Here is a 12,709-nt window from a genome sequence, read left to right as displayed (position 1 = left end):
CCGTAGTGCTGGATATTGGGCGGTTCAATTTGCAGCAAAGTTCACAGGCAGAATCACAGGTAGCAGCAGCTGTAGCAGCGTCTCCAAGCGGCAAAGCGGGGCTTAGACCGGGACTTCGCCGGTGCGCGCGCGCGGTGCGTGCGCGCGAGTTTTGTTATATAGCTCCGCCCAAAAAAAAAGGTAAGCGAACCAGTGCCTACAAAGAAAACATAAGTGTATTAAGTAAATGTCCAGCAATGTCCAATTTGATGGGTATAGCTGAGTATGTCTCTAAGTATGTCTCTATCTGTAGTCACCTTCTGGTTGCCGTAGTGCTGGATATTGGGCGGTTCAATTTGCAGCAAAGTTCACAGGCAGAATCACAGGTAGCAGCAGCAGTAGCGGCGTCTCCAAGCGGCAAAGCGGGACTTAGACCGGGACTTCGCCGGTGCGCGCGCGCGAGTTTCGTTATATAGCTCCGCCCAAAAAAAAGGTAAGCGAACCAGTGCCTACAAAGAAAACATAAGTGTATTAAGTAAATGTCCAGCAATGTCCAATTTGATGGGTATAGCTGAGTATGTCTCTAAGTATGTCTCTATCTGTAGTCACCTTCTGGTTGCCGTAGTGCTGGATATTGGGCGGTTCAATTTGCAGCAAAGTTCACAGGCAGAATCACAGGTAGCAGCAGCAGTAGCAGCTCTCCAAGCGGCAAAGCGGGACTTAGACCGGGACTTCGCCGGTGCATGCGCGCGGTGCGCGCGCGCGAGTTTCGTTATATAGCTCCGCCCAAAAAAAAAGGTAAGCGAACCAGTGCCTACAAAGAAAACATAAGTGTATTAAGTAAATGTCCAGCAATGTCCAATTTGATGGGTATAGCTGAGTATGTCTCTAAGTATGTCTCTATCTGTAGTCACCTTCTGGTTGCCGTAGTGCTGGATATTGGGCGGTTCAATTTGCAGCAAAGTTCACAGGCAGAATCACAGGTAGCAGCAGCAGTAGCAGCGTCTCCAAGCGGCAAAGCGGGGCTTAGACCGGGACTTCGCCGGTGCGCCCGCGCGGTGCGTGCGCGCGAGTTTCGTTATATAGCTCCGCCCAAAAAAAAAGGTAAGCGAACCAGTGCCTACAAAGAAAACATAAGTGTATTAAGTAAATGTCCAGCAATGTCCAATTTGATGGGTATAGCTGAGTATGTCTCTAAGTATGTCTCTATCTGTAGTCACCTTCTGGTTGCCGTAGTGCTGGATATTGGGCGGTTCAATTTGCAGCAAAGTTCACAGGCAGAATCACAGGTAGCAGCAGCAGTAGCGGCGTCTCCAAGCGGCAAAGCGGGACTTAGACCGGGACTTCGCCGGTGCGCGCGCGCGAGTTTCGTTATATAGCTCCGCCCAAAAAAAAAGGTAAGCGAACCAGTGCCTACAAAGAAAACATAAGTGTATTAAGTAAATGTCCAGCAATGTCCAATTTGATGGGTATAGCTGAGTATGTCTCTAAGTATGTCTCTATCTGTAGTCACCTTCTGGTTGCCGTAGTGCTGGATATTGGGCGGTTCAATTTGCAGCAAAGTTCACAGGCAGAATCACAGGTAGCAGCAGCAGTAGCAGCGTCTCCAAGCGGCAAAGCGGGGCTTAGACCTTGACTTCGCCGGTGCGCGCGCGCGGTGCGTGCGGGCGAGTTTCGTTATATAGCTCCGCCCAAAAAAAAAGGTAAGCGAACCAGTGCCTACAAAGAAAACATAAGTGTATTAAGTAAATGTCCAGCAATGTCCAATTTGATGGGTATAGCTGAGTATGTCTCTAAGTATGTCTCTATCTGTAGTCACCTTCTGGTTGCCGTAGTGCTGGATATTGGGCGGTTCAATTTGCAGCAAAGTTCACAGGCAGAATCACAGGTAGCAGCAGCAGTAGCGGCGTCTCCAAGCGGCAAAGCGGGACTTAGACCGGGACTTCGACGGTGCGCGCGCGCGAGTTTCGTTATATAGCTCCGCCCAAAAAAAAAGGTAAGCGAACCAGTGCCTACAAAGAAAACATAAGTGTATTAAGTAAATGTCCAGCAATGTCCAATTTGATGGGTATAGCTGAGTATGTCTCTAAGTATGTCTCTATCTGTAGTCACCTTCTGGTTGCCGTAGTGCTGGATATTGGGCGGTTCAATTTGCAGCAAAGTTCACAGGCAGAATCACAGGTAGCAGCAGCAGTAGCAGCGTCTCCAAGCGGCAAAGCGGGGCTTAGACCGGGACTTCGCCGGTGCGCCCGCGCGGTGCGTGCGCGCGAGTTTCGTTATATAGCTCCGCCCAAAAAAAAAGGTAAGCGAACCAGTGCCTACAAAGAAAACATAAGTGTATTAAGTAAATGTCCAGCAATGTCCAATTTGATGGGTATAGCTGAGTATGTCTCTAAGTATGTCTCTATCTGTAGTCACCTTCTGGTTGCCGTAGTGCTGGATATTGGGCGGTTCAATTTGCAGCAAAGTTCACAGGCAGAATCACAGGTAGCAGCAGCAGTAGCGGCGTCTCCAAGCGGCAAAGCGGGACTTAGACCGGGACTTCGCCGGTGCGCGCGCGCGAGTTTCGTTATATAGCTCCGCCCAAAAAAAAAGGTAAGCGAACCAGTGCCTACAAAGAAAACATAAGTGTATTAAGTAAATGTCCAGCAATGTCCAATTTGATGGGTATAGCTGAGTATGTCTCTAAGTATGTCTCTATCTGTAGTCACCTTCTGGTTGCCGTAGTGCTGGATATTGGGCGGTTCAATTTGCAGCAAAGTTCACAGGCAGAATCACAGGTAGCAGCAGCAGTAGCAGCGTCTCCAAGCGGCAAAGCGGGGCTTAGACCTTGACTTCGCCGGTGCGCGCGCGCGGTGCGTGCGCGCGAGTTTCGTTATATAGCTCCGCCCAAAAAAAAAGGTAAGCGAACCAGTGCCTACAAAGAAAACATAAGTGTATTAAGTAAATGTCTAGCAATGTCCAATTTGATGGGTATAGCTGAGTATGTCTCTAAGTATGTCTCTATCTGTAGTCACCTTCTGGTTGCCGTAGTGCTGGATATTGGGCGGTTCAATTTGCAGCAAAGTTCACAGGCAGAATCACAGGTAGCAGCAGCAGTAGCGGCGTCTCCAAGCGGCAAAGCGGGACTTAGACCGGGACTTAGCCGGTGCGCGCGCGCGCGAGTTTCGTTATATAGCTCCGCCCAAAAAAAAAGGTAAGCGAACCAGTGCCTACAAAGAAAACATAAGTGTATTAAGTAAATGTCCAGCAATGTCCAATTTGATGGGTATAGCTGAGTATGTCTCTAAGTATGTCTCTATCTGTAGTCACCTTCTGGTTGCCGTAGTGCTGGATATTGGGCGGTTCAATTTGCAGCAAAGTTCACAGGCAGAATCACAGGTAGCAGCAGCAGTAGCAGCGTCTCCAAGCGGCAAAGCGGGGCTTAGACCGGGACTTCGCCGGTGCGCGCGCGCGGTGCGTGCGCGCGAGTTTCGTTATATAGCTCCGCCCAAAAAAAAAGGTAAGCGAACCAGTGCCTACAAAGAAAACATAAGTGTATTAAGTAAATGTCCAGCAATGTCCAATTTGATGGGTATAGCTGAGTATGTCTCTAAGTATGTCTCTATCTGTAGTCACCTTCTGGTTGCCGTAGTGCTGGATATTGGGCGGTTCAATTTGCAGCAAAGTTCACAGGCAGAATCACAGGTAGCAGCAGCAGTAGCGGCGTCTCCAAGCGGCAAAGCGGGACTTAGACCAGGACTTCGCCGGTGCGCGCGCGCGAGTTTCGTTATATAGCTCCGCCCAAAAAAAAAGGTAAGCGAACCAGTGCCTACAAAGAAAACATAAGTGTATTAAGTAAATGTCCAGCAATGTCCAATTTGATGGGTATAGCTGAGTATGTCTCTAAGTATGTCTCTATCTGTAGTCACCTTCTGGTTGCCGTAGTGCTGGATATTGGGCGGTTCAATTTGCAGCAAAGTTCACAGGCAGAATCACAGGTAGCAGCAGCAGTAGCGGCGTCTCCAAGCGGCAAAGCGGGACTTAGACCGGGACTTCGCCGGTGCGCGCGCGCGAGTTTCATTATATAGCTCCGCCCAAAAAAAAAGGTAAGCGAACCAGTGCCTACAAAGAAAACATAAGTGTATTAAGTAAATGTCCAGCAATGTCCAATTTGATGGGTATAGCTGAGTATGTCTCTAAGTATGTCTCTATCTGTAGTCACCTTCTGGTTGCCGTAGTGCTGGATATTGGGCGGTTCAATTTGCAGCAAAGTTCACAGGCAGAATCACAGGTAGCAGCAGCAGTAGCGGCGTCTCCAAGCGGCAAAGCGGAGCTTAGAACTTGACTTCGCCGGTGCGCGCGCGCAGTGCGTGCGAGTTTCGTTATATAGCTCCGCCCAAAAAAAAAGGTAAGCGAACCAGTGCCTACAAAGAAAACATAAGTGTATTAAGTAAATGTCCAGCAATGTCCAATTTGATGGGTATAGCTGAGTATGTCTCTAAGTATGTCTCTATCTGTAGTCACCTTCTGGTTGCCGTAGTGCTGGATATTGGGCGGTTCAATTTGCAGCAAAGTTCACAGGCAGAATCACAGGTAGCAGCAGCAGTAGCGGCGTCTCCAAGCGGCAAAGCGGGACTTAGACTGGGACTTCGCCGGTGCGCGCGCGCGAGTTTCGTTATATAGCTCCGCCCAAAAAAAAAGGTAAGCGAACCAGTGCCTACAAAGAAAACATAAGTGTATTAAGTAAATGTCCAGCAATGTCCAATTTGATGGGTATAGCTGAGTATGTCTCTAAGTATGTCTCTATCTGTAGTCACCTTCTGGTTGCCGTAGTGCTGGATATTGGGCGGTTCAATTTGCAGCAAAGTTCACAGGCAGAATCACAGGTAGCAGTAGCAGCGTCTCCAAGCGGCAAAGCGGGACTTAGACCGGGACTTCGCCGGTGCGCGCGTGGTGCGCGCGCAAGTTTCGTTATATAGCTCCGCCCAAAAAAAAAGGTAAGCGAACCAGTGCCTTCTGGTTGCCGTAGTGCTGGATATTGGGCGGTTCAATTTGCAGCAAAGTTCACAGGCAGAATCACAGGTAGCAGCAGCAGTAGCAGCGTCTCCAAGCGGCAAAGCGGGGCTTATACCGGGACTTCGCCGGTGCGCCCGCGCGGTGCGTGCGCGCGAGTTTCGTTATATAGCTCCGCCCAAAAAAAAAGGTAAGCGAACCAGTGCCTACAAAGAAAACATAAGTGTATTAAGTAAATGTCCAGCAATGTCCAATTTGATGGGTATAGCTGAGTATGTCTCTAAGTATGTCTCTATCTGTAGTCACCTTCTGGTTGCCGTAGTGCTGGATATTGGGCGGTTCAATTTGCAGCAAAGTTCACAGGCAGAATCACAGGTAGCAGCAGCAGTAGCGGCGTCTCCAAGCGGCAAAGCGGGACTTAGACCGGGACTTCGCCGGTGCGCGCGCGCGAGTTTCGTTATATAGCTCCGCCCAAAAAAAAAGGTAAGCGAACCAGTGCCTACAAAGAAAACATAAGTGTATTAAGTAAATGTCCAGCAATGTCCAATTTGATGGGTATAGCTGAGTATGTCTCTAAGTATGTCTCTATCTGTAGTCACCTTCTGGTTGCCGTAGTGCTGGATATTGGGCGGTTCAATTTGCAGCAAAGTTCACAGGCAGAATCACAGGTAGCAGCAGCAGTAGCAGCGTCTCCAAGCGGCAAAGCGGGGCTTAGACCTTGACTTCGCCGGTGCGCGCGCGCGGTGCGTGCGCGCGAGTTTCGTTATATAGCTCCGCCCAAAAAAAAAGGTAAGCAAACCAGTGCCTACAAAGAAAACATAAGTGTATTAAGTAAATGTCCAGCAATGTCCAATTTGATGGGTATAGCTGAGTATGTCTCTAAGTATGTCTCTATCTGTAGTCACCTTCTGGTTGCCGTAGTGCTGGATATTGGGCGGTTCAATTTGCAGCAAAGTTCACAGGCAGAATCACAGGTAGCAGCAGCAGTAGCAGCGTCTCCAAGCGGCAAAGCGGGGCTTAGACCTTGACTTCGCCGGTGCGCGTGCGCGGTGCGTGCGCGCGAGTTTCGTTATATAGCTCCGCCCAAAAAAAAAGGTAAGCGAACCAGTGCCTACAAAGAAAACATAAGTGTATTAAGTAAATGTCCAGCAATGTCCAATTTGATGGGTATAGCTGAGTATGTCTCTAAGTATGTCTCTATCTGTAGTCACCTTCTGGTTGCCGTAGTGCTGGATATTGGGCGGTTCAATTTGCAGCAAAGTTCACAGGCAGAATCACAGGTAGCAGCAGCAGTAGCGGCGTCTCCAAGCGGCAAAGCGGGACTTAGACCGGGACTTCGCCGGTGCGCACGCGCGAGTTTCGTTATATAGCTCCGCCCAAAAAAAAAGGTAAGCGAACCAGTGCCTACAAAGAAAACATAAGTGTATTAAGTAAATGTCCAGCAATGTCCAATTTGATGGGTATAGCTGAGTATGTCTCTAAGTATGTCTCTATCTGTAGTCACCTTCTGGTTGCCGTAGTGCTGGATATTGGGCGGTTCAATTTGCAGCAAAGTTCACAGGCAGAATCACAGGTAGCAGTAGCAGCGTCTCCAAGCGGCAAAGCGGGACTTAGACCGGGACTTCGCCGGTGTGAGCGTGGTGCGCGTGCAAGTTTCGTTATATAGCTCCGCCCAAAAAAAAAGGTAAGTGAACCAGTGCCTTCTGGTTGCCGTAGTGCTGGATATTGGGCGGTTCAATTTGCAGCAAAGTTCACAGGCAGAATCACGGGTAGCAGCAGCAGTAGCACAGTTGAGGAGCACTGACCATGTATTGCCGGCTTGTTTTATGTGTGGCCTTCCGTGTCACATGATGCAACGTATTTACCTGCCCCATGTGACACACTGCAACTACTAATGAGAAACGTAGTGCAGACAGTCTATGTCATGCGGGTGAGGGTCGCCGTCACTGCAATGACCGCTGCATCACGTCTCCCTGACGCACCTGAGGAAGGGGGCATCTCAGGTCCCCGGAAACTGATCCCGATCAGGCTGACGCCCCAAGCGCCATGGAAGATGCCACCCGCACTCCAGAGCAGGACACCAAGCTGAGCCGGGTCCTGACAGCACCACACCAGCTCTCTCTGCAGATTCTGACTACCAAGAAACATGCCACAGTCACAAGCAAATACAGTAAGACTTCCAAGATAGTGGTAAGATCACAGAACCCATTTAAATGCTCAGAACAAAGATTTATGAACAATAAGAGCCAGTTATAATGTATCCAATATGAAAGGGGTTACATACAGGCAATTTTAAACCCCATAAAACCAACTTGTAGAAAGGAACAATCAGGTAACCCAAAAGAGGCCAACCACAGGAAAGACCAATCCCAAGTCAGATTACACAGAGGGCCATTAGCCAGGTATATAAAAAGGGATGAGAAGAACCATTAAAGGGGACAAGCCAGAAGAGAGCAAACTTCTGTTCTCCACTCCTTGGGGAACAAGGGAGACTACTCCCTGAATCGAGGTTTCACAAATGCTGGGCAAAGTAGAGCTGAAATTCTGACAGATATAAGACAGAATCCACATCTTGACATAGAAACCGAAGGGGGAAAGGGGGGTGAAGGTCAGAATCATTCCATGATGTCAGATGGTGGCGGTGGTGGCGCCCCACACCCAGTAGAGAAGGCTCCAGAAGGGGTCGCTGTGGCGTATATGGCTCCTGGGAATGCAGACAATGGGGGTCATTACAAGTTAGGAGGTAGCCATGCCGCTACTAGCGGCATGGCTACCCCTTTACCGGGTACCCGGTCGGGGTTCCTTGAATGAGGAATTATCGGGCCATTCCGACCTTGGAGGGCCCAGTAATTCCTCATTCAAGGAACCCAGACCCGGTACATTCCCATTCCCATTCGAGCCCCAATAGGGCTCAATGGGAACTGGGAGGGTGCTAACAATGGGCCCGTTAATAACGGGCCCGTTGTTAGCACCCTGGTCTGCTCGCGGGACCCGCTAAGGATGCCTGGTTTCATGAGGCACCCTTAGCGGGTCCCGCAAGCAAAACTCGTAATTAGGCAGTAAGGGGTTGACGGGTCCGGCACCTTTACTGGAGCCGTTAATCCCTTACCGCCCAACTTGTAATGACCCCCTATGTCTCCCATGGACATGATGTGCATGTTTAAAGGTCCTTTCCTCTAAGCATCTGTGCTCCTTAACAGACTTAGAAGGCTATATGTGTTCTCCCGTCTACAGTTTGCTGAGTAGCCTTTTCTTTACTCCGATTGCCTTTCCTGCTGGCATCAACTTCCCTTGGATTGCCTTTCCTGCTTGCTTCCTTCTTCTTCACAGTTTTCCCTGTTGGAGCAGCATCTTGCTGTACAGTGAACAGATTGGCTTGGTGCAGAACCTTGCTGCATGTGGACAGTGGAATTACCTGTGCTCTGCTTCTCACTTGTATAGAGATTCTCTTGCAGTAGCAGCGTCTGGCTGCTTAGGGTCTTGAGAATTGGACCTGCAGGAACAGCACCTTGCTGTTCCCTGAAATCACCTGAATGGGCAGACTCATTCCTACTTCTTCTAGATTGGACTTGTGTAGTGGTTGACATCCCAAGCAGAACTCTTGTGGGAATCTTGTCTCCTCGTGCCATCGAGTGCATTCTCGCGCTGACAAGTTCCGGATCTACAGACTACCCTGGACATTGCTGCAGTGTTCCTCAGGAAAGGACCTTAGCAGGCAGCGTTAAAGGGCCAAAGGGGGGAGTGGAAGAGATAGCAATGGTACTGCAATTCATAGTTAAGCTGTCCTTGTTGCTTTTCATCCTCAGGGAGAAGAGGACAGCTTGCTGTACATTTAGAAGGGCAACATCCTCCCTACCTCTTATTGCACCTGTCCTCTGCAAGTCTTGTTCCCAGGGTCAAGAAAGGCTTGTGATGTTAAAGGCTGTGAAGGGCTTACGTCCAGGCATATGAGAAGAAGCAACCCATGGCAGGAGGATGGAAATATCATCTGACTGAAAAAACTGCAGATTGAGAAAGGAGGAATACTCTTTCTTGAGACCATGTAGAGAACTGAGAGAACTATTGAAGGTCAATCTGAAGGCTGTGCCCTAAAGAGCCCAGACTTTGTGAGCAATGATAGTGTGGAGTGAACTTAGAGAATTGTTAACCAGCCCACCGAATTGAGTGCTAATAGTCGGGGAGGGGCATAAAAAACACTCACATCGCGAACAAGAGGCCACAAAGAGGCCTAAGAGAATTTGTAAAAGTGAATTTAAGTAAAAGTAAAGACTTCAGAGAGTCCTGACGGAAAGGGTTGTACAGAAGAAGAAACCACGGGGGAAGACCATGATTCTGAGTACTCCTGGAATGGACTTCCCAGGGGAGCATCTTGTGCATTGTTGTAGAACATGGCTCAACAGTTATAGAGGAGATTTATGAACATTTCTGTTAGCCAGACTTTGAGCATTTCTTTGAAAGCATATGCTTAGCCCTGAGACTAAAGATCTTGATAAGACTAGGTTGAGACATTTCTGATGGGCATCACTTTTGGACTTGGCTTTTTAGAATAGGGTTTCACAGAAGGGACAGAGATTTGTAAGATCACATTTGTGACACCCATTCTGGCAGTACCCCACACTCTAAGGTGCTGGCAGCTCTGGGAAGGTCCACTTCACATTTTCCTCTCCCTGGCACTGTTATACAGAGTTATTCTCTATTATTTCCCAATAGCTGTTGGACCAACTTGTACCTTAAAACCCCATCATGTAATAAAGGTACTTAGAACTCGATTTCTGATCTTTGCTTGACCTTGCTTTTCCTTGTCCCTTGTTGACAACAGCAACATAGCAGCATTGCAAGAGGGCTATAATTTAGTTACCATGGGAATCATGTAATTAGCTGGTTTATGGTTATTTTCATTTATAATGTTATTGGCAGCAATGGCAGGATATGAGGTATATACTTACGGCTCAGCATGTGTCTGTACCCTGGGTATGTATAGTATGACATGTACCAAATACTGGATGCATCTAGTATGAATGTCCTGTAACCAGATTTGGCTGTGCACTCACAGACATTACATTCAACCAAACTCAGTTGGAAGGGCTACATGGGATGAAAAATATCACTCAGTAAAAGAGCCTGTTGTTGCAGAACATATATTGTTTTTACTTTACTATGCTCCATGTAAGTTTCAACAAACTCTAAGAAGTGTACAAATGATCTTGCTTGGATTGAATCTGATATTGCCATCATTTATTTTCTCATGTATGTATTGTTGTTTTATAAGGCACCAACCATGAATCCTGTCACTTCGTTGTGCCCCAGAGGAAAGGAGAGACGATGGAGCCGGCAGGAAAGCAGCTTCTAATCATTCACAGCGTTGGAAGGAAAGGGTCCACAGAAATGTTGATGCATAACAAGTGACGACCAGAGTGCCCAACGCAATGGAAGGCCAGGGAATAGAGCAAAGGGATTACAAAAAGCCAATATGCAACGGTAATTGGGAAAAGGTCATAAGTACATTCAAGCAAAGACCTAGAACTAAGTTCACGTAGCTGCTGAAGAACAATCATTTAAGTCAGTTGATCACACAGGAAACCACTCAAGTGTTGTAAGTCTTCTTGAACAGAAATGTTTTACTCTTTTTTTCTAAACAATAGGGCATTGGCTACAGCTCTCAAAGTGGTGGGAAGCTTAATCGAAAGGGATACACCCGCAAGGTTCAGGAATCTGCCCCAAATGTCTTTTTGCCGGGGGTTGGATGTGGTGAGAGAGAATGAGCCAAGGGATCTTAGTGGCCCGTTAGGCTAGTGGTTAATGGGTTTTTGTTAGATATGCAGTGGGCGAAAACTCTGATAGGCTCGGTGGATGATGCAACATGCTTTAAAAGGGATATAAGCATCCACCAGAAAGCAATGAAGAGATGTGAGAGCTAGTGCAATGTCGTCTCTGGGCTTACACCCCAGGATAAGCTTTGCGTCCTTCTTTTTTATGACGTGCAACTGGTAAGGGCTTTAGGTGTTAAGTAGAGGCTGTTGCAGTAGTCCAGGCGGTAAGAGAAGCAAGACCCTGGTTCCTCCAGCTTTATGGGGCAAGTTAAAAAAGGTAGGAGGCGTTTTAGTATATGCAAAGGAAAGTGTTATTTTTTGTGAAGTCTTGCCTTTGTGTGAGGTAAAGGAGTGCATTGTACCCATGGTAGAAGTCTGGGGAAATGGCAGGGTAGGAGGAATGCATGAAACAAACAAATGATCTATATTGTTGGCATACACGGTTTTCTGTCAACCAGCAATTGATGACCTCAAGAGTTTGAAACCATGATCTGTATTCCTTCAAGCACATCCCCTAAACTAAATACCCCTATGTAACATTTCAGAAATGGGTCACTTGAGTAGAAGAGAATTTGTTTTTGAAATCAATACCCCCATCCTCGATAGAACTGGATGGGTCTGATTCCCCATGTAACTTCCACAGGAAATGAATGCTTCTTGGTGTTACCCTACCATGCTCTGATCTTTCATACCATTAACATTATGTCTCCTCTGCACAGAAAGCCACAAAGGAGTTATGGAAGAAGTGAATCAAACTCTTGTGACTGAATTCATTCTTCTTGGATTTTCACAGTCTGCCACACTCAATTGGTTCATCTTAACGGCCTTCCTTGCTGCATATCTCTTTACTATAGCAGCAAATATTGTCATTGTTGTCCTAGTCAAAGAGAACCGGAGCCTCCACACACCAATGTACTTCTTCCTTTGCAACTTCTCGCTGCTGGAGATAGGCTATACCTCAGTCATCATCCCCAGGGCCCTCGCCGACCTCTCGAGCAGGACGAGAAACATTTCTGTGGTTGGTTGCTTAACCCAATTTTATTTCATTTTTTTCTGTGGGTCAGTGGAATACGCTCTGCTGACAGTCATGGCTTGGGATAGATACTTGGCTATATGCAGCCCACTGCGTTACTCAGCAGTCATGAGCCCTAAACTCTGCATCGTTCTGGCGGCCATGTCATGGCTCAGCGGATGTCTGATCCCCATGATGCCCGCTGTCTGGGTGTCTGATTTAATTTTCTGTGGCCCTAATCAGATTGATCATTTCTTTTGTGATTTTGCCCCTTTGCTGAAGCTCTCATGTACCGAGACCTCCAAGGCTGAAAAGACATTTCTGGGGCAAGCCTGTGTCCTTATTCTCACCTGCTTTCTGCTCACTATGGTGTCATATACCTACATTATCTCCACCGTGTTACGCATCCCTTCTGCAACTGGCCGTCAAAAAGCGTTCTCCACATGTGCCGCACACCTCACAGTGGTCAGTGTATTCTATGGGACTACTATTTTTATGTATGTAAGGCCTTCGGCAGGGGATGCCTTTCCTCTGGATAAAGCAGTATCTGTGTTCTACTCAGTGATAACTCCCATGGCCAATCCACTCATCTATAGCCTCCGGAATGAAAGTATTAAAAGGGCACTACTGACGCTGATAAAGAGACGGATGAAGTTTTGAAATAAGTAGATACTAGATAGCTTCAGAGATGGCAGGAACCACTACATCTAGAAGCTGTATCTTGAAATACTACAAATACTAGAAATTGAATAAAATTGTCAGGGAGGGTATATTAATATGAGAGTAAGATCCTATTTAACCATCTTTACACTGGTAATGCAACCAACATATAAAATGCAATGATACAAGTCTCCATCATATTTTCTATTGCTGCATGCCTTACAATTGAGTAAAACAATGTACACAATGAACC

The 12,709-nt window shown here is 47.4% G+C and overlaps 1 protein-coding gene across 1 annotated transcript; it reads left to right on the top strand.

The window, feature by feature from the left end:
- Positions 1-11,520: 11,520 nt before the first annotated feature.
- On the top strand, positions 11,521-12,456 carry LOC138579998 (olfactory receptor 6F1-like). The gene has a single exon (XM_069650229.1). The coding sequence runs from the start codon at positions 11,521-11,523 to the stop codon at positions 12,454-12,456; it is 936 nt and encodes a 311-aa protein (XP_069506330.1).
- Positions 12,457-12,709: the final 253 nt, after the last annotated feature.

The sequence above is a fragment of the Ambystoma mexicanum genome, chromosome 3p (assembly GCF_040938575.1).
Source record: "Ambystoma mexicanum isolate Mex_15411 chromosome 3p, UKY_AmexF1_1, whole genome shotgun sequence".
Classification (NCBI taxonomy): Eukaryota; Metazoa; Chordata; class Amphibia; order Caudata; family Ambystomatidae; genus Ambystoma; species Ambystoma mexicanum.
Note: the sequence above shows the minus strand (reverse complement) of the source record. Positions and strands in the feature narration are given on the sequence as shown.